The 21,132-nt window shown below is 45.1% G+C and overlaps 2 protein-coding genes across 4 annotated transcripts; both read left to right on the forward strand.

Moving 5' to 3' along the window:
* The first annotated feature begins 1,460 nt into the window (after positions 1–1,460).
* On the forward strand, positions 1,461–5,667 carry alkbh4 (alkB homolog 4, lysine demthylase). 2 transcript variants are annotated; one of them, XM_041240883.1, is made up of 3 exons: positions 1,461–1,679; positions 4,146–4,343; positions 4,476–5,667. In XM_041240883.1, the coding sequence occupies exons 1-3, from the start codon at positions 1,563–1,565 to the stop codon at positions 4,992–4,994; spliced, it is 834 nt and encodes a 277-aa protein (XP_041096817.1). In that variant the 5' UTR covers positions 1,461–1,562; the 3' UTR covers positions 4,995–5,667. The 2 variants fall into 2 exon arrangements, with proteins under 2 accessions (XP_041096817.1, XP_041096818.1); XM_041240884.1 differs by lacking the exon at positions 1,461–1,679 and adding an exon at positions 1,715–1,807.
* On the forward strand, positions 1,594–20,876 carry lrwd1 (leucine-rich repeats and WD repeat domain containing 1). 2 transcript variants are annotated; one of them, XM_041240882.1, is made up of 16 exons: positions 1,594–1,679; positions 7,556–7,673; positions 9,222–9,456; positions 10,689–10,808; positions 11,601–11,753; positions 12,757–12,897; positions 13,217–13,744; positions 13,900–14,020; positions 14,849–14,958; positions 15,211–15,418; positions 16,320–16,392; positions 16,950–17,090; positions 18,332–18,435; positions 19,014–19,169; positions 19,529–19,638; positions 20,596–20,876. In XM_041240882.1, the coding sequence occupies exons 2-16, from the start codon at positions 7,594–7,596 to the stop codon at positions 20,737–20,739; spliced, it is 2,424 nt and encodes an 807-aa protein (XP_041096816.1). In that variant the 5' UTR covers positions 1,594–1,679; positions 7,556–7,593; the 3' UTR covers positions 20,740–20,876. The 2 variants fall into 2 exon arrangements, with proteins under 2 accessions (XP_041096816.1, XP_041096815.1); XM_041240881.1 differs by lacking the exon at positions 1,594–1,679 and adding an exon at positions 6,181–6,230.
* The last annotated feature ends 256 nt before the right edge of the window (positions 20,877–21,132 follow it).

Raw genomic sequence — 21,132 nt, forward strand, 5'->3', positions numbered from 1 at the left:
TCAGCGAGCTGTCCCTGCTGGAGGAGAGGTTCAGGGTAAGAGCATTAAACGGCAGCAGCAAGGCTGGCTATGCACCCTGCATGGACACTGAAGTGCCATCTAGATTTTTAATACAGTGGCTTCGATGAGGTTGGAACATGCAGTCGTTACGCGGCCAGGAACTGTTTCTGGATTTTAGAGGCATTGCAGTTGTGAGTAAAAGCTTGAAGCATGCAGCTGTGCTCCTCTGTCAGCGTCTTACCCTCCCTGTTCTTTGTTCCCTGTTCTTGTCAAAGATTTGCCTCTGTATTTCTCTATCTGTGGGTATCTTTGCAAAGGCCTTTTCACCATTGAACACTCAACTGCTTTTCTCTTTGTCTCTTGCAGGTTTCTATCAAAGACAAACAAGAAGGGATCGAGTGAAGGCTGCTCTCCTCCTCTGCCCAGGGTGTGTGTGTGTGTGTGTGTGTGTGTGTGTGTGTGTGTGCGTGCATCTCACTGCTGTACTGCTTTGTCCTGGGACAAGATGGACACGTACCCATGCCTTCATTTCATTTGTATTCTGTCATTCTAAACATGTTTCACCATTCTGTTTTCTTAATGATTTAAAAAAATAAAAAGTGGCGCTCATGAAATGTGCATGCTTCTGATCTAGTCACTCCTGCCTTTTGTCACTTCAGTTACAGTAATGACTGTTTTAAACGTTTGTTATAGTTGAAGCATTATAAAGCCTGCAGGTTTGCTAAAGCAATTTTAAAAACATAGCAAACTATGGTAACGTCCTAGTATAACCACAGGGAAATTATAGGAAAAGTTCATTATTACAGTGCGCACTTCCTGTGATAAACTTACATTGTCTGACCTTGGACTCTCTTACCTCCCTGACCTGCTCACCAGCCCGGGCACCCAGAAGTGAAAGGCTAGTACATGTACCAGTGCACCTCCAACACCCACAATCCCACCACCAGCTGAAGATCCCACGAAGCATGGAGGATAGCGAGGTTCCGGCCTGGGTGCGAAATGAATGAATTAATCATGCACCCAGTTCTGCGTTGCTCCTGAATTAATCATTGTAATCCTATTGCAATTGTGGAACATTTTGCACATTCAAGTCTTTCGCACGTTTTTGAAAGAGGGAGAATGATCTATTCAGGCATACAAGGACTGAGTTGGGTTGTCAGTATTGCAGACTCATTTTAAATTGAAAGTATAGTGGGACCAATATTTCGAGTAATTAATATGAAGTATAGACAGTGAAACTATTGTCCATAACAAATATCTGTAAAAACTTAAACTAATCATTCTGTTTTGGGGGAAAAAACACACAACTTCTACCCCCGATATTTAGTAAACCTCCAGTTAGTTGAAGTTGTGGTACGGTACCACAAGATGGTGCCACAAGCCTGTTTTTCGTTTTCTTGTCACCCTAAACAGGAAAAAGTAAGCACGGTGTTATCCAATCCGCATGAGAGTGTTTAAACTGCGGGCGTGTTCCTCACTCGCCTGTTCCGGGCGCTTGACTGGGGGGCGGCTGTTCCGATTCTCTGCCCAGGTCCTCCCTGGCACCGGGGCTCGGCGTGTCCATGGCCGTGGAAGGAGGTCTGGAACCCGGCTGCGGCTGCAAGGGGATTCGCTCTTGTCTGATATGCGAAAAACAGAACGAGAGAAAAATCAATGCAAAAGTACAGACGCCACAGCAGGTAGAAAACGCGTCCTCATGAGTAAAGTACTGGCAGCAGTGTTTCTGGGGTTTCCTACCAGTACCAATTCTGTTCTAGTAAGACCCAAAGAAGACTGCTGCCAGGGGTTGAACATCAGGGCGAGAGAAGTGCGTATATTGTATTGACTTTTAAGTTTAGAGAAAGCGAAATTGATGGTTATGCTAAGAATGTGTTTTGTGCAGCAGCGGAATCAGCTGCCTTAGTGCCAGTAAACATCCAACTGACAGTAACATCTGCCAAAGAAACCCATAAAGTTTGTCATAATTAGAATGATCCATTTTATTTTTTCAAGGTACGTTACCTTGTGAATAGTGTACCTTGAGTCTGATCGCACAGCGTTTTAGTTTCTGCACATGGTGCAATTGCATAGCAACAGTGTTCAGTGATATGATTATGTAGTTCGAAAACTACCAGTTTTATGTGACAGTAACGTATTTGCAATTCAAAATATATAGTGACACTGCAGTAACCCCTCCAATCAGTGTCTGTTAAGTGGAGAGGCTTGAAGGACAGGTGTCATTGTGGTTTATAACTGGCTTGTTAAGAAGCAGATTTCAGTTAGAGTAGGGTAGTAGTAATCTACACCCGGCAATGCATGGACAAGTATTGAAACAAACACAGCTGGGAAACTAGAGGCAAACAGGATGGTATGGGGTTTCATAAGAATGTAGCATGACTATATAATGCAAAGAACAGCAATACAGAAATCAAATAAACAACACTGCTGTACATCAGAGTGTTTCTCTGCTTTGTTTAGAGGTCATTTCATTTTTACTCCTGGGGGATTTCTTTACTGTAATATGGTACTAGTTTAACTTTCCAAAATCTAGTTACAGTGGTATACATTTTGAAATGTCAAAAACATGACTTTATTTTGCTCTGCTAGATTATGAAGTCAGTGATTGGTGTTCTAGCAGTGGATCAGTTTGAATGGATTCAGTGTGTTGAGCTGCTCTGCTAGGTTATGAAGTCAGTGATTGGTGTTCTAGCAGTGGATCAGTTTGAATGGATTCAGTGTGCTGAGCTGCTCTGCTAGATTATGAAGTCAGTGATTGGTGTTCTAGCAGTGTGTTGAGCTGCTCTGCTAGATTATGAAGTCAGTGATTGGGTTCTAGCAGTGGATCAGTTTGAATGGATTCAGTGTGCTGAGCTGCTCTGCTAGATTATGAAGTCAGTGATTGGTGTTCTAGCAGTGGATCAGTTTGAATGGATTCAGTGTGATTATGAAGTCAGTGATTGGTGTTCTAGCAGTGGATCAGTTTGAATGGATTCAGTGTGTTGAGCTGCTCTGCTAGATTATGAAGTCAGTGATTGGTGTTCTAGCAGTGGATCAGTTTGAATGGATTCAGTGTGTTGAGCTGCTCTGCTAGATTATGAAGTCAGTGATTGGTGTTCTAGCAGTGGATCAGTTTGAATGGATTCAGTGTGTTGAGCTGCTCTGCTAGATTATGAAGTCAGTGATTGGTGTTCTAGCAGTGGATCAGTTTGAATGGATTCAGTGTGTTGAGCTGCTCTGCTAGGTTATGAAGTCAGTGATTGGTGTTCTAGCAGTGGATCAGTTTGAATGGATTCAGTGTGTTGAGCTGCTCTGCTAGGTTATGAAGTCAGTGATTGGTGTTCTAGCAGTGGATCAGTTTGAATGGATTCAGTGTGTTGAGCTGCTCTGCTAGGTTATGAAGTCAGTGATTGGTGTTCTAGCAGTGGATCAGTTTGAATGGATTCAGTGTGCTGAGCTGCTCTGCTAGGTTATGAAGTCAGTGATTGGTGTTCTAGCAGTGGATCAGTTTGAATGGTGTTCTAGCAGTGTTGATGGCTGCTCTGCTAGCTAGTTATGAAGTCAGTGATTGGTGTTCTAGCAGTGGATCAGTTTGAATGGATTCAGTGTGTTGAGCTGCTCTGCTAGATTATGAAGTCAGTGATTGGTGTTCTAGCAGTGGATCAGTTTGAATGGATTCAGTGTGTTGAGCTGCTCTGCTAGATTATGAAGTCAGTGATTGGTGTTCTAGCAGTGGATCAGTTTGAATGGATTCAGTGTGTTGAGCTGCTCTGCTAGATTATGAAGTCAGTGATTGGTGTTCTAGCAGTGGATCAGTTTGAATGGATTCAGTGTGTTGAGCTGCTCTGCTAGGTTATGAAGTCAGTGATTGGTGTTCTAGCAGTGGATCAGTTTGAATGGATTCAGTGTGTTGAGCTGCTCTGCTAGGTTATGAAGTCAGTGATTGGTGTTCTAGCAGTGGATCAGTTTGAATGGATTCAGTGTGTTGAGCTGCTCTGCTAGATAATGAAGTCAGTGACTGGTGTTCTAGCAGTGGATCAGTTTGAATGGATTCAGTGTGCTGAGCTGCTCTGCTAGGTTATGAAGTCAGTGATTGGTGTTCTAGCAGTGGATCAGTTTGAATGGATTCAGTGTGCTCAGCTGCTCTGCTTTTTCCATGCTGCTCTCAGACACGCTCCCATTTTGTGTATGAGCCGGCCTCTGGGCTGGCTGTGGCCGAGGAGGAACTTGGCGCTGGCCGGAGGTCCTTCCCTTTCCCGGGAGTCTTCCTGTGTGAGGACTTTGTGAGCGAGGAGGAGGAGAGGGAGATGGTGCAGCAGATGGATCAGGACGAGTGGAAGCAATCTCAGTCTGGACGGAGAAAACAGGTCAATATTGAAAGATAAAACTGTGCGAAACAAGTCAGGTAGAGAAACCGGATTTGTGTGACAAACCCCAAATTCTCTGTGTAAAACGCATGAACAAAACGTTGCAACAGCCGTGTGTGTTTCACCCCACAGGACTACGGGCCCAAGGTGAACTTCAAGAAGCGCAGGCTGAAGTCGGCTGGTTTTAGCGGGCTGCCCGGGTTTAGCAGGCTGGTAGTGAGGCGTATGAAGGAGCAGCCGATCCTGAAGGACTTCCAGCCTGTGGAGCTGTGCAACCTAGACTACCACCCCCAGCGTGGCTCCTCCATCGACCCCCACCTGGACGACAGCTGGCTGTGGGGCGAGCGCCTGGTCACCCTCAACCTGCTGTCGGACACGGTGCTGACCATGAGCAGCGCCGGCACCATGGAGCCGCTGTGCACAGGGCAGGTGGAGGTCTCCATCCCCTTGCCCAGGAGGTCTCTGCTGGTCCTGTACGGGGAGGCGCGGTTCCAGTGGAAGCACGGCATTCGCCGGGAGGATGTAGCCGCTCGGAGGGTCTGCAGCACTTTCAGGGAGCTGTCAGCGGAGTTTCTGCCTGGAGGGGAGCAGGAGGCGCTGGGCTGTGAATTGCTGGGTATAGCCCAGGGCTTTCGAGGGGTCCCGGTGTAACACTGTGAATTTCAATTAGCACGTCACATTGGTTTAGCCTCATCAGAACAAGGGGGAGGTATTGCTTGAGGTTACAATGGACTGGAAAACGTATTTGACCACCTCTTCTAAAATAAGCAGTAGGTTTCCCACAAGTACAATGTTCCCCCTTTACTGCCAGTACAGAAGGGTACACTTGTGACTGCCAGACTGGTACAACATTCAGCCCTTAAGTGGCCAGACAGCTGTGCCGAGACGCATGGAACTTTCTTTCAGAGCGAATCTATCACAAGTTTCAGGCTGCTGATAAGCATAACATTTTATGTAGCTTTCCAGCACTTAATCATAAAGCTATGTTGGTTTAATTTTAAGAAAGCTGTGGTAGACAGTGTAAGTACAGTTTCTGTTAATACTTGGATCATTATTGCTGTGTTACCTGTTTGACAATGTGGGCAATAAACCTTACACTATCGGTGCACTAGAGCAGACATTTTGAAAAGAGCTTTAAAGCAGACTTAGTTGCGAGTGTAAAATTGTCAGGATGTTCACAATGAAAAGAAAATACAGGCATGTCATTTAAACAGTGGTAACAGCACGTGGAACAATGGATTTTCCGGAATCCTGCTACTTCATGTCAGTATAATAACGTGTAATCCATTTGAGTCTTGAGCTCAATAAATACATTTTAAAGGAACAGTTTTGTTTTCACGCGTGTTGATTTTCTAAAGCTTTCTGAAGTTATTGAAAGAGGTGCAATGCTAAATGTGTATCTAAGAGCGTCTGTTTGACACGGGCTGTGGGAGCTGATGGGTCATTCAGCACCGATTCAGTTTAACCCTAAATGAAATACATTTCAAATTTGGGTTTGCAGCCTGAATAAAACTGGCTTTGTTATTACTAGGACTGTGTTTGCACTCAGCAGAGAAGTGGGGAAAACAACGAACACAAAGAAATCATGCGCTTTTGCTAATGTCTGAGAGGACATTATAATAAAATGCATCTCCTGAGCTATTCTTCACATTGCAGTAAAACCAAACAATGTGAAAGACCCAGTCTGTCTTTGCTATCTCAGCTTTGAGATACCACCTTGCGAATGGAATACTTCTATCTTAATTATATTTTCATTCTGTAATGCAGTAAAATTGCCACACACAATATGGCGGTGCTGCAGTGTCGCAGCGTGGCTGGTGATTGGTCGGGGTCAAAGGTAAGAGGTCCTGATTTCCCGGGAAATTCGCACACGGCTGCAGATAATCAGTAAGTGTTAATTTGCAGATAATGTCAAGAGCTGCATGAAATAGTGGAGTTAATGCGTACATCGTACTGTTAATATAGTGTATGAATAACGCAGAAGCGAGCTCGGCGTGTTTTGTTTTTTCCGTAAAAGGATAGCATGTGCTCTCGTCTTACACTTTGTATTTCTTTTTTATGGGTGTAATCAATTAATGCAACTGTTTAATGATGTTGTATTTCATATATTTTCTTATATGTGTATTATTATTTCTGTCAGGGCGTGAAACTAACGACCTTCAAAGTCCAACCAATTTTCCACGATGCATCTTTCTTTTTCTTTGTAATGGCTGCAGATCATTAGCACTGAACTGCAAAGTGCCAGAATCCAGAATACATCGTGCATCTTATCTATAAACTAACCAAACAAGAAGCATGTACACTAGTTTATCTATGACAAAATGCTAAATAATATTACAGACTATTTGTTTAACCAGTACTAGTAGATATTCTTTTGTCTGCATAACGGCTATGGAAATGATCCGGTGAAATGATTTGACTAGACAGAACTCCTAAGTAATCACGTGAATCCAAAGAAATCCGTTCCTCTGACTGAAGCAATTCAGAATTTCTATAGGGGTCGACCACTAGGGTTCCCTGCGCCAGCGAGGACCCAGAGGACGATATACGAGACAAAATCAATTATAATGTGGTCCACACAACAATTACTAACACACACATTTTACAATTACGTTTCTTATTTAAAATCACTCATATCCTAGTGCAGCACTCTTCCTTACTGTGTGTGTGTGTGTGTGTATATTTATAATATATATAAAGCAGTGACAGTGCTTTAAAAAATGATTGTTTCTGAAACTGATTTTTGAATGTATTCAAACCCATAACCACTTTCACAAGCAGTTAACATGGTGATTTTGTGGTTCCAGGAAGAGCGTTGCTGATCTTGTGTGATACTGTTACTAAACCAGCCTACGTGTGATTCCTGTAGAGGCGATGACACACCGCCCCCCCACCTGTCCTGCCAGCTATGTTTCATAGTGCTGTAAAGAGGGCTGCTATCCGCTCTCCTGTGTATTGCACTGATTAATGCAATGGAGCCTCCGATGTGTCTGTCAGTCCTGGCTCAGTCTGAGGGAACAGTTAGCACCATTGATAGCTCTGATAGAGGGGGTGCTTGAGGACAATGACAAGGCGAGGTGTGAACGGGGGTGCCCTGCCCTTGGGGGGGGGGGGTCTCTCCTCCTCATCTTTATAGTTCAACCCCAGCTCCCCTCACTCTCAATCAGGGCTCAAAGGTGCAGGAGATAAGCTGCGTTTTTGTTTTTCTGCAGAACTTGCTGTTTTTAAACAGTGAAGGAATATTGAAAAAATGCCACCGATTACTTTGAAACTGTTACTGGAGAGAGGGAGCCCCAAGTCCACCCAGCTGGAGAAGATCAAGAGCCTGAAGTGAGTTTCTTCGGTCCCTGCTCACACAGACTGTGTAAAATGCAACGAATATACAGTAGAAATATATAGTACATTTAAAATGAGTAGACTAGGCAACATGTGAATGTAAGGGAAGAGGCAGACTGCTATTAGAGAACTTCTATTTGAAATGTATCGATACCCACAGGGGTCAAACTGAGTATTTTTGCCAAATCTGCAATTTTGAACAGAAAACCTGATTAACACTGACCTAACCCAAAACAAATCTGCATAGGTAATTTTCTTTCTGAATAAGTAATGTAAAAGCTGTCTGAATGAGCCGTCTCCTAGACAGCATTATATTACATTCTGATACTATTATAGGGTTATCAGTATTATTCTTTTTTCTACCATATAACAGTGTAAAAATGAATTGGGAAAGAACAAGCCGCAGTGTGAACCCAGGCAGTGTCAGCAATAGATACTGTGAATGCAGCAATAGATACTGTGAATGCATGTTTGTTTGTTTGGGGGAATGTGAATATACTGTGTGTAAAAGACCTGTTTTGTACATGAGTAATCATTCACCAGTTCATATTGAAGTGATAGTGTAGCTGGTGCAGGCAGGGTTATTTTAACAGTGTGATTCACAAGCATGTTTGAAATGAGAAAAGCGACATCGTTGATGTATCTAGATTCCGTTTCTTTTCCACCATCTGGCAACACATAACGTACTGCATGTGAACACGTCTGTCTTGTGGGGCTGGATTTAAAAAGTAATAGCACAGAGGGGTGGCTAAGCATTGTGTCACATGCGATACAGAAATGGCATCACAGGGTTAAATAAGCATGGATATCAGTGTCAGGTTATTTATTCAGCCCTTTCTATATGCACATGGCTATTGTACCCATGCAGTCTCATCCACATGAATGCCTCACCATCAAACAGTAACAGCACGGAATGGATTGCTTCCAAAAACTGTTCAAATAAAAACCTGTAAAAGTGTTTAATCCTGAAGTTTGAACTATTTAGAAAAGGAAACACAATCTAACCTTTCTAGTAGAGAATCAGACTTTTTAACCCTTTCGTGCATGAAATATGTCTTCATATAAAGACTAGAAGAGGTTTTTTTTAAATCCGTTACCATCTGAGGTCACCATTCCTTAAAACGATGGAACTCCTTTAATTGCTCTGAGTCTCGAGAGCGCCCCCTGTGTGTGCTGGTGTAAGTGCCTGTGTGTCTGTGCAGCCTGTCTGCTCTGAGTCTCGAGAGCGCCCCCTGTGTGTGCTGGTGTAAGTGCCTGTGTGTCTGTGCAGCCTGTCTGCTCTGAGTCTCGAGAGCGCCCCCTGTGTGTGCTGGTGTAAGTGCCTGTGTGTCTGTGCAGCCTGTCTGCTCTGAGTCTCGAGAGCGCCCCCTGTGTGTGCTGGTGTAAGTGCCTGTGTGTCTGTGCAGCCTGTTTGCTCTGAGTCTCGAGAGCGCCCCCTGTGTGTGCTGGTGTAAGTGCCTGTGTGTCTGTGCAGCCTGTCTGCTCTGAGTCTCGAGAGCGCCCCCTGTGTGTGCTGGTGTAAGTGCCTGTGTGTCTCTGCAGCCTGTCTGATCTGAGTCTGGAGAACACTGACCTGGACTCCACTCTGCTGCGAAGGCTTACCTCGCTGGAGGAGCTCGATGTGTCGGGGAACCTGCTGACTGAGCTCCCAGCCCGTCTGCCACTGCCAGCGCTGAGGAGACTCAACTGCACCAACAACCAGCTGGAGGAAGTGACATCACTGAAGCAGTTCAGAATGCTGGAGGAGCTGAGCATAGAGGACAACCTCTACATGACAGTGAGTGACTCGCTGCTGACCTCTTCAGTCAGCAATTCTTTTTACAGGCTTAATATAAAGCCCAGACACCCGCGGAAGTACAGATACGCCAGATGATTCCCTTAATATCCTTTAAACAGGCAGATATTATTAAAAACAGAAAGAAATCAGTTCAAAAGATGTTAACTGCAAAACAGAAACGATGCTTTCCCCATCATTTGCAATCTGTCAAGTTACGACAGTAAGACAGCGCTTTCTGGCAGTGTGATCTGACATTCACAGACGGATTCCCAAAACCTCATCTATTAAAAGCGCTCATGTTTAATCTGTGCTTACCTGTCCAACCTTTCCTTCGTCCGTGCGATATAAACAACCTTTTCTTTTGAGTTTCCAATAAAGACCCTCTTCCACGGGGTGTCCAGTAATTCAGGAATGCAGTGTCTGCTGTTCAAGACGTGTCCAGTTAGAGCTTATTGAACACCCTCGGCTGATTCACCTGCTGTCAGGCAGCACCATGCACTGACCCAGAAGACACTGCTGAGGTGAAGCGGCCCAGGAACTGGTAGCCTGAGAACAAGGGATAGAAACTGAGAGCTTCCTTTGACCTGCAGTGGAACCAGATATCATGCTTTCAAACGAAAACTGCACACTCGAGGCTTATGTAGTTAGTGGAAGTGCAAAAAGGGTTGTGGAGTTATTTATCTTGTTACTGTAACATGGCGGAGGCCGGGCGCGACCCGGCGAGGCAGCACACCGCGAGCGAGCGTCTTCAACACAATGCAAAAGAGCTGGGCTAGTCTGCATTCGTGGTTTTAGAGCTTTTAACTTCATCTCACCTGCAGCGGACAGTCCTTAATGCACTGCCCGCTACCCTGCAGCTCACTCTCTTTAAAGCTCTGCTTCATTGTGTTTGTAGATCAGTACAGCAGTGTGTCACACAGCACTGCCCGCTACCCTGCAGCTCACTCTCTTTAAAGCTCTGCTTCATTGTGTTTGTAGATCAGTACAGCAGTGTGTCACACAGCACTGCCCGCTACCCTGCAGCTCACTCTCTTTAAAGCTCTGCTTCATTGTGTTTGTAGATCAGTACAGCAGTGTGTCACACAGCACTGCCCGCTACCCTGCAGCTCACTCTCTTTAAAGCTCTGCTTCATTGTGTTTGTAGATCAGTACAGCAGTGTGTCACACAGCACTGCCCGCTACCCTGCAGCTCACTCTCTTTAAAGCTCTGTTTCATTGTGTTTGTTTTGTAGATCAGTGACAGTTACAAGCTGATGTTCTTGTTGCCGAAGCTCAGGAGGCTCAACGGTAAGGAGATCACCTCCACAGCCAATCACGTGCGCTTCGTCGCCAGTGAGGAGCTGTCCAAACGGGTAAGTCTCGGGGTTGCTAGGCAGCATTATTCACACTGCGCAGTGTTCACTTCCTGTTACAGATACTGTTCTGAGGAAAGGTGTTATAAAAGATGAGCTTCGGCAAAAAGCAGCCCACTTTCACAGTGACAGTATAAAACGTTTTTATTGCAGTTTGTTCTGTTTTTAAAATAGGTGTGAATAGTTTCTTCATTCAGCCTTCTGTGCACTCTGCTTCCCAGTGTGTTTACATGGTCTAGGGTAGTTTTAACTGCAGGGACAGAATAGGGCTGGATTGTTCCACTGTCCAAAAATAGATATTTCAAGGTGTTTCATGATTAAACAGAATATTTATTACAGCAGAACAAAATACCAGTCGCATTCAAAACTTATCATTTTCTAGATGCTTACCTGAAAAACAGTAAATGCTAAATTGTAGAATATTTCATTTTTTTATGTGCACCTTTTAAAGACATTCTGTTAAACATAATTAAAACCTAAATACATTTAAAAATAACAGACACAGTGTAGTTTTCGTTGAAGACATTTGAAAGAAATCGTGCAGCTCTGCAGTGCGTGTTCAATCATTTACTGGAAACTAAACGGACTGCCAGGTTCCTAAATGCAGTGTAGTGCGTCAAGCAAACATTTGTTGTATTTATTTTGATTAAAAAATATGTATATTTACACTACTATTTCAGAAGCAGGAATGTTCACTGGGAACTCCATGTTACACAGCAGTGGGTAAATTTCATAGAAATCTTGAAATCCGTGATGACCATGATATAAAGAAATCCGCTGCTTTTCCTGCAGGTGAGTGGCTTGTGGGAGAGAAACTTCCAGGAGCAGCTCCCCAGCTCTCCCAGCGCAGCCCAGGCCAGGGTCCTGGGGAAAGAGTTTGTGAAGGTGGCCGAGACGCAGGTCAAATACGGGGCCAGTTCCCTGAGCGACTACACCAAGTGGAGGGTGAGCACATGAGTACCTGGTTTGACAGTGTTTTTACTGTGGTTCTGCATTTCTAAATGAAAAAAACTTCTAAACTTGGCATTTTGCAAAACTTAAAAAAAAAAATTAAAAAAAAATCAGTGTGTTAATGTCCACGCTCCATTGTACAGCACTGTTATTTTTTTGCATAATTTGAAACATTACTATTTAGTGCAAATGCTGTGCTGTTTTGTAAGGTTTTAAGGAGATATGTTATCCTATTATTCTGTCTTGTTGTTTCTGCTTATATCAGTATTAACTGTGCTTTGTTAATGATTCTAATTGCTTCCAAAAGGACTCCTCAATTCAGTCTGACTGCTTGCTAGATTCACTGCATCACCGCATGCTAGATTCACTGCGTCCTCTTCTCTTCTCTGCAGTGAGGTGGCCTGTTCTGAATCCTCTTCTGTTTCCTGCAGTGAGGTGTCCTGTTCTGAACCCTCTTCTCTGCAGTGAGGCGTCCTGTTCTGAATCCTCTTCTCTTCTCTGCAGTGAGGTGTCCTGTTCTGAATCCTCTTCTCTGCAGTGAGGCGTCCTGTTCTGAATCCTCTTCTCTTCTCTGCAGTGAGGCGTCCTGTTCTGAATCCTCTTCTCTTCTCTGCAGTGAGGTGTCCTGTTCTGAACCCTCTTCTCTGCAGTGAGGCGTCCTGTTCTGAATCCTCTTCTCTGCAGTGAGGCGTCCTGTTCTGAATCCTCTTCTCTTCTCTGCAGTGAGGCGTCCTGTTCTGAAGTCCTGTTCTTCCTCTCTTCTCTGCAGTGAGGCGTCCTGTTCTGAATCCTCTTCTCTTCTCTGCAGTGAGGCGTCCTGTTCTGAATCCTCTTCTCTTCTCTGCAGTGAGGCGTCCTGTTCTGAATCCTCTTCTCTTCTCTGCAGTGAGGCGTCCTGTTCTGAACCCTCTTCTCTGCAGTGAGGTGTCCTGTTCTGAATCCTCTTCTCTTCTCTGCAGTGAGGCGTCCTGTTCTGAATCCTCTTCTTTCTTGCTAGGTGAGGATGATCGCCAGAGACCTGCTGTCCTCGCGGCTGGGGGTTCACTGTGAGGCCAGCTCCGAGGAGGAAGACCTGTCTGAGAGCGAGTCTGGAAGTGATGTCAGAGAGGAGGCAGGAAGTGAGCAAAACAGAGTCCCTGTAAGGAGTTACACTTATCATCTTGTACCACTGTTTTGTCAACATTTGAGTTATTTTTATGTTAAATTAGTGACCGGATCTCTTTTTCTTTTTTTCATTGTGATACTGATGCTGCAACGCAATTACATTCAATTTTTTTCAATTTAAAAACTAATTTTAAACACAGAAGTAAATTCCATTTGATTGAAGGCGGGGGTACTAGGAAAGTGCCATGTGACCCATGATAAATAAAACGTTGTGTGTGTGAAACCTTTCGTGAGCAGTTTCAGAAATAATAATCAAACCAGATAAAAAACAAAACTGTTTCTGATTTAATCAGGCTGCAAAAAGGAAGGAGATAAGCTCTGAATCGTCACCCAGGAAGAGAACCTGCTTGTCTGTAGCGGATGACATCACCCAGAGTGCCGAGCACAGTCCCAGGAGGAGTGCCCGCTTCGAGAACGTTTCCACGGCAAACGACAAAGCAGGCCTTAGTCCTGGGGTAAAATTACGAGAGAGCCCCAGGAAGTCCGTCCAATCACTGAGGAGTCCCAGAAAGCTTGACCAAACACAGCAAAGCCCAAGGAAGGCTGTCCAATCACAGCCGAGCCCGAGTAAGTCCATTATGTCGCTGAGGAGTCCCAGGAAGGCTGAGCAACCAGAACAAATCCTGCGAAAGCCTGTGGTGATAAAGGAGAGCCCCAGGAAAGTGGATCTGCCCAAAACAGTTATGAGCCAGCCAGACATCAGCATGGACACCCCGCGGAAGAGCCAGAGGAGAAGGCAGGAGAAAGAAACTGCCAGGAAGGGCCAAGGAGAGGAGGGGGAGAAGGAGCAGGGCAGCAGAACTCCTTGCAGGAAGAGCAAGGTAAACTGGGCTGCGTAATTAGAACAATCACTCATAATACAGCCAGGGAGTTACTTCCATCAGAGGGCGAGGTGGGAGACTAGTTTAAAATGAATTGCAAATGAAGTGTGTGTGTGGATGTCAGCGTGAACCCTGCCTCCCTGTCTGTCTTTCAGGATCCCATCACATTGAAGCCCCTGCATTTCCTGCAGTGCCACAGCAAGCAGAACAGTCCAGACGACTTCAGCACACAGCTCTGGGCCTGTGCCTTCGAGCCCCAGATAGATAGCGGCGGAGGTGAGCAGCTGAACTCATGTACAAGAAAAGCAGTCACATCCTCTACAGAAACCACTATAGCACAGCGCAATTTGAAAAGCAAAAAACACTCATGCTTAATAGCAGTTCCTAAGTATGCAGTTAAATGCTGTGTTCTGGATATCTCTTACTATAATACCTCATTTCAGTGAGCAGTTCTTTCCCAGCAAGCCTTGCAGCTAAGGTTGCATTAATCTGCTTGCAAAACAAAGGATGGACGCTATTGCTTTGATAATCCAAACCATTTTTGTTACTAATAAAACGATACGGGAATATTAAAGCACACCCCGAATGTGGGTTAAATGTGTACGCCCACTCGTTGCTTGATTGGTCAGTTGTGAATTACTTCCACCAATCCTGCTTTGGAAAAGGGTCCGAAAAAATTGGATTGGCAGCCAATGCATGTCGTCTGTGTGAAAATGGACATGCAGTATCAGGGGCAGCAGGGGTCTCAAACCGGGGTGCAGCGGCCATGGAAACAAGGTTTAAGAGACATCATTTCAGTTTGAGCAGGCAGAGGAAGCCAGGATATCTTCACTTGTCCCAAACTGCAGGAGATGACATCTCTTATATAATAAGAGCCACTCCAGACACAGGGTAGAGAGATGAATGGCAGGATGTTATACTGGAGTCTGCTATGTATATCATTCTGGAGTACCGCATGTCAACCTTAACTGTATAAACCAAGAAACAAGCTAGCTGGAGGAAATGAGCTTTTCAATTATAATGAGAGAGACGTCTTCTTTAGTAAACTCCTGAACCCAGGAATTGAGCCATTGACCAGCAGGACTTTGCTCCCTCTCCCCTCAGGGTCCAATGGCCGCTCATCTCGGACAGTGGCCACCTGCGGTGGGGAGTCTGTGTGTGTCATCGACTGTGAGACCGGGTCTGTGCTGAACAAATACAAGGTGTCTGGAGAGGTGAGGATAGCATCTTACTAGAAATTGAAACCCTGTGTTCCAATATTATCTACAGTTCTGAACCCAGTCAGGCATTACTGACTCAAGACTGACTCCTGAGGATGAATCTTCTAGTGTCTAGTACCTTAGAGATCTTGGGTCTACCAGGAGCTTGCTATTGATGGCAACACCGCACAGGACTATCTGAATAATAGTTGATGCTGCTGTAGGTGTTCCTCTCACAACTCCTCTCTCCCCCTCCCTCTTTCACAGCAGTTCTTCAGTCTTGCCTGGTCCACGACGACCCTGCTGACCGGGGACGGGCGGGGTCATCGTGTCAGCGTGCTGGCAGCCGCCGGGAGCAGGGGGGTGGTCAAGCTCATCCACCCCAAGGCCAGCCTCGCGTACGGGGAGTTCCGGGCCAGCAGAAGAGCCGTGTCCACCCTGCGCTTCAGCCCAGCCCAGGAGAGCTTCCTCTTCAGTGAGTGCACCATAACATGCAAAACAGTTAGGGGCGGGCGTTGTGTTGTAGGGGTATTGAGGGTTAAGCACATACTGTGAAGCACACTGCTGAGCACAGCTGCAAGGTCTGCTGTTATCAAGACAAGGAACTGAGTGGGTGTGGGGACTTCAGTGACCTTGAAGCTTGCAAAAACAGGGTTCAGCTTCACACAATATATGATATATGAGACAGGCATTCGAAAGTGCATTTGAGAAGCGTTTAAGATCCTCTGTGAACACACACCAGTGCCGTGCCCAATGCCCTCCCAGAGATTAGGTAACTACTTACTGCTTCATTTCTGCTCATAACTAGTACCCTATTTATTGTGTCTAATGATTCATTGTAAAAAACACATCCATCTTTTAGTTTCCTTATAGTTCCACAGTAAAACCCCTGGCTATTTAACCCAGTCTTTGATTTATATTTATATAAGGGTTTATATCATCTACATGTTCCTAATATTTCATTTAATATTTCATTTTAATGTCATTTTAAAGGGGCTAAGCAAAACGGGGACACCAATAATACAGTTTTACTGTCGATCTCGGAATATCGTTCTAAGTAGTGCGTCGACTGCAGCGCTAATATGCTTCCCCTCCATCAGCTTTGAGGAGTCTTGTCAGAAGCAGGAACAGTTAGGAAGCACGGCAAATAATGATCTGAACAATGCAATAGATAACCATGCATAACTCACACAATAGACAATTAGAAATAGTACAGAAACTACAATTCAATGGCTAATGTTTCAGCTAGATGTAATGTATTCATATTAAACTGTTCAAATTGTAATATTAGTAACTTGTAGGCCACGTAGAGAATAGCTTTTGATTTGCTCAGATTGGTTCTGGATCCAGTGATTGACGCCTCTTGCTTTTCACAGCCGGAACTTACGACAGGAAGATCATTCTGTGGGATATTGGAGGGCTGGACTGTGAGTACAACTTCAAAGTGAGGTAAGCCACGGCTCTATCAGTGCCTCGGCATCATGCTGGCGTGCATCACTTCACACAGTCACATCAGAAATCTTCAGGGAAAACTGGCAGGAAGTCAGCTAGACAAGCGCGTTGGCTTATGCTAGAAATGTTTTTCGCTTTGAGTTTCTTCTAGTTTCACCTCAGTAACCCTGAGGAAGTTATTAGCTGAAATGTTTGTATACGTGACTTGAATTTGATAGTTTTTTTCTCATTTACACAGGTGAAGCCCTTTGTCAAAACGTTTGTATACAGTACTCAGTTTCATTAGTATCACTCATCCAGTAGCAAAATATTTCTGCTTAGTTTTACTTCAATAACACTAATGAAAGCACAAACCAAAACATTTCACTTCATGATATTTTTGTCCTCAGTTACTATAGACATTATGCACAACATGTGCCTACTTGGTTCTCAAGTGTTTTCTTGTATAACCCTGTGAGGGCATTAGCGTAGCACAGATCTGTGTGACGGGGGCTCTTGCTGTGTGGAGGGGTCTCTAACCGGTCCTGTGTGTGTGTGTCTCCCCTCTCTTGCAGTCAGCTTCTGTTCCTGGAGGCCGCCTCCATCCCTCTGCACCTCCGCTTGGTGCCCTCTTCCCCTGAGCAGCGCCTCCTGGCAGCCTGTGAGGGCGGCCTGCTGCTCTTCGACATCCAGCTCAGCAAGAACCAGCTCAAGAGGCAAGTTACCAGGGAATTAAAAAAAAGAGAGAGAGACAGAGCACTGGAAGCTGATAAGTTGTCCCTCTTCAGCCCACAGGGGGGGGCTCACGTGTATTCCTGTTTTACATTGTTGAGTCTGCTCAGCCTCTAATGCAAAATTGTTGTGACAAGCCAGCTACAATACCCTCTGCAGTGACTGCTGTCTCCACTGTTGCTGTTTGCAGATTGGTTGTTCCGGAAGTCTTGACAAGTTTTAATGGGTTCTTAGCTGTTTCAGTGGAAAGCCTTGGAATAAATGGATTTAACAGTGACTGAGTTTCACCCAGCAGGGTTTCTGAAACCCAATTAAAGCAAGAACTCTGTCAGAAAATGAACTTCGTTTTCGCACTTTAAAATTCCAATTGGTTTAATAATACTGACAGTGAGTTTGTCATGCACAAAATGAAAAATATTATGTTAGACCTTGTCTGGAAATGTTTTTCAACAGACTACATTTTTATTCAAGAAGGCACTACATGCGCGGTTTCCATGAAATTGACCCATTGCTGTGTAATATGTGGTTCCCTGTGGAGAATTCCTATTTCTAAAAGAATAGTGTAAAATTCAGTGCATTGATTGAGGAACCTGGCAGCCGGTTTAGTTTGCTTGCAGTAAACGACTGCACGCACTGCCTAGAGCTGCACCATATCTTTCGAAAGGCCATCGTCCCTGCCTGTCTCCATTCAAATCACTGTCGCATCAAACATAACAAGTAACCCGAAAGGCCTACAGGAGGCAAGAATACAAGCTTGGAGAGATTGCTGAGAGTGCCGCAGTTCTCCTGCCCACCCTGCAGAGGGTGGCAGACAGACGACACGGTCCTGGATAAGGGGCCACGTTCTGATGGAAGACGCCAATTAGACTGTCTTCTCTGTTGAACCCCTTCATGCATGACATTTTGAAAATAGTGGAAAATGTTTTCAATTTTCTGCCATTGCTGTATATAATGAAATCAATGGCATCATCATATGAAGCTATCAAGCATGTGCATCTTCCATATGAAGACTAGGAGAGAGTTTTTGTATCCGTCCCCATAGGAGCTCACCATGCATGAAAGGGTTAAGACACTGTCAATAAGACTATTAATACTCAATGCACTGAAGACCTTGAGAAAGACATGTCATTGGCCTCTTTCGGTATGTCTCGCACTCATGTCTGGGTGAGTGTGTTCGTGTTCAAGCATCACGGTGAAGCTCACATGCTCCCCTTGTTTCCCGCAGGTCCAGCGAGCTGGAGTTTCACTTTCCCATTTACAAGAAGGAGGAAGAGGAGAATGAATTCCATCTCGTTGACAGCTTGTCTTTCCTTAACAATGACATCGTCGGTACGTTAAATTCAAATCCTTCTGATGAAAGCTTACTTCACTTGCGAGGGTGTTCCAGCACGGTCCGCATTCAGAGTGTTTCTTCCTTTCGTGTTTGAGGCTGATTCTGAGAGCGACGGAGAAAAATAATTGCCGCATGCTGTTGATGCAATGAGTCAGGAAGCCGCCCTGAGTCACTTGAGCTGCAGTGTGTCTTTTTATTTGCAACACGAATTGGCTTTGAGTTACATTGTAATTATTCCCTTTACCTTTGTATGCTGTTTCGAAGCATTCACTTTGGTTCTTACTGCAGATCCTGGGTTGTCACTTTTTAACAAAGTTTGTGTTGATGTGCTTGAGTTTTAGTTGCCAGCCATACCATTTATAATACAAGCTAGGTCAGCCAGTTTGAAGTTATTGGAGCCTAGTGATCTCTGGATTGCCAACATACAAAAGAAACTTTATTACAAAAGTTTCCCACAGTTAAAGCAGCAATGTGATGTTAACCTGCTCTATAGAGGAGGAGCCAGCAATGTGATGTTAACCTGCTTTATAGAGGAGCCAGCAATGTGATGTTAACCTGCCTCTTTCTCCTCCAGTCTCCAAGAGTGCCATGCAGGGCTCTATCTACCTGTGGAGCTGGAGCAAGACTCTCGCCTCACGGAAGAAAAGCAGGGAGGTGGAGGTGGAGATCCTGGCTGAGCTGCAGTGGTCCAGCACTGAGCTGCCCTACATCTCCCTCAGCACCTGCCCAGGTCAGTGCAGGCTGGTGTGCACGCCTTACTCTCTCTTACAGGGAGGAAAATTCTCTCAAATCCATCCCTTAGAAAACTTACAGCACTCATCATGCAGTTTGTGCTGTGCATTTAGCATAGATTGCCATGTTTTGCTATGCTTTTTGGTGTGCTTTACCTTACCTCTGTGGGCTTTACAATGCTTACCTGTGCTCCACACCTGACCAGCGCTCCTGTTTGCTAAACCTGGCTGTGTATTCTCTGGGTGAGCAGCCAGCTGCTCCTGGGATATTCCATGTCTGTCTTTGTTGCAACACATATTTATTGTATGGGTTCAGTCAGCAGTGCGGTGATTGTTCCTCTGTTCTCTCTGTCCTCAGGTGAAGATTATGTGGTGTGCGGGGATGAGAAAGGAGACTTGTGGACTTATGAAGTGAGTCAGTGTCTGCGGGCCAGAGCCAAGACTGACAAAATGATCCCTCCCACTCAGGTACAGCAGCTTAGCAAAGATAAACTTGCTTACTAATCACTTGTTATCAAAACGTGCTTTTATTTTTTTCCCCTACTGTTTTCACTGTTAATGTTTCAATGGTAAGCCCTTATCCTTACATTTCAGTGTATTCTCAATTCTTGTCAGTAAACTCAATCACAAATGCTTGAAGATATTGAAAAAGAGGCATCTGTCATTGAATTTGCTGTTTTATTTAGGATTTCTAAATCCTGCACTATTGAGAGTTTAATAGTTCTGGATTATCAGTTCGCAATTACAAAAAAAAACCCAAAACTGCCAACATGAAAACCAAACATCAAGCCTACAGCAAAGTATTGCTGTTAAACTATAACTATAAGGAACCTTTTTAAATGATTAGGGTCCAAGAATATTAAAATTAAGATCAGACATTGAGTTGTTCATATTAGTGTTTATAAACCCTGTAAGTATTATTGACCTCGAAATACTAAAAGAAGTTTTAAATGTACTGAGAGGTGATTTGAGTGGAAGTAGTGGCGGAGGCAGTAGGGGCTGGTGGCCTGGTGGTAGATGTCTGTGATACCTCGCCGTCTTCAAAGAGGCATGAGATATGTTCATTTTAAACTCCCCGCTGAAGAAGGGTTAAGAGATTGAATGAATGCCTTCAGTGTGGGTATGTTTAGATGATTTGCAAGGTAATTTATCTGATTCAATAGTGCTGTGCTGTATTCTGTACAATAAGCGTTCCCTGGGTTTACCCATCAATGACCCATCGCCCCTCTGGCTGGGGCTCCACTGCTGACTGGAAGTCTTTCTCAGTGTGTTCAATCACTCCAGGGCTTATTATACTGTGCCGGTGAATCCCTGCTACCTTTTGCTCTTGTTTGTATCCAGAACTGTAAGGGGGAGGCAGCGCTGTCCCTTGCGTTTCAGATCATGACCACGCTCGATTCATTTGACTGTTTTTTTCTCTGATAGATTCTGAGGTGGCCCGCCCCCAACAGAAAAGGTCATGGCCTCATAGCGGGAACCTCAGTGAACAGCATCGCCATGGACCCTGAACTGCAGTACCTCGTAGCCCTGACTGACAAGAACATCGCTGCAGTGTGGAAGAGAGCCTAGCCCAGCCTGTCTCTGCAGTGTGGAGGAGAGCCTAGCCCAGCCTCTCTCAGCAGCGTGGAGGAGAGCCTACCCCAGCCTCTCTCTGCAGTGTGGAGAGCCTATCCCAGCCTCTCTCTGCAGTGTGGAGAGCCTAGCTCAGCCTCTCTCTGCAGTGTGGAGGAGAGCCTAGCCCAGCCTCTCTCTGCAGTGTGGAGAGCCTAGCCCAGCCTCTCTCTGCAGTGTGGAGAGCCTAGCTCAGCCTCTCTCTGCAGTGTGGAGGAGAGCCTAGCCCAGCCTCTCTCTGCAGTGTGGAGAGCCTAGCCCAGCCTCTCTCTGCAGTGTGGAGAGCCTAGCCCAGCCTCTCTCTGCAGTGTGGAGAGCCTAGCCCAGCCTCTCTCTGCAGTGTGGAGAGCC

This window comes from Polyodon spathula, unplaced genomic scaffold, assembly GCF_017654505.1.
Source record: "Polyodon spathula isolate WHYD16114869_AA unplaced genomic scaffold, ASM1765450v1 scaffolds_720, whole genome shotgun sequence".
Lineage (NCBI taxonomy): Eukaryota > Metazoa > Chordata > Actinopteri > Acipenseriformes > Polyodontidae > Polyodon > Polyodon spathula.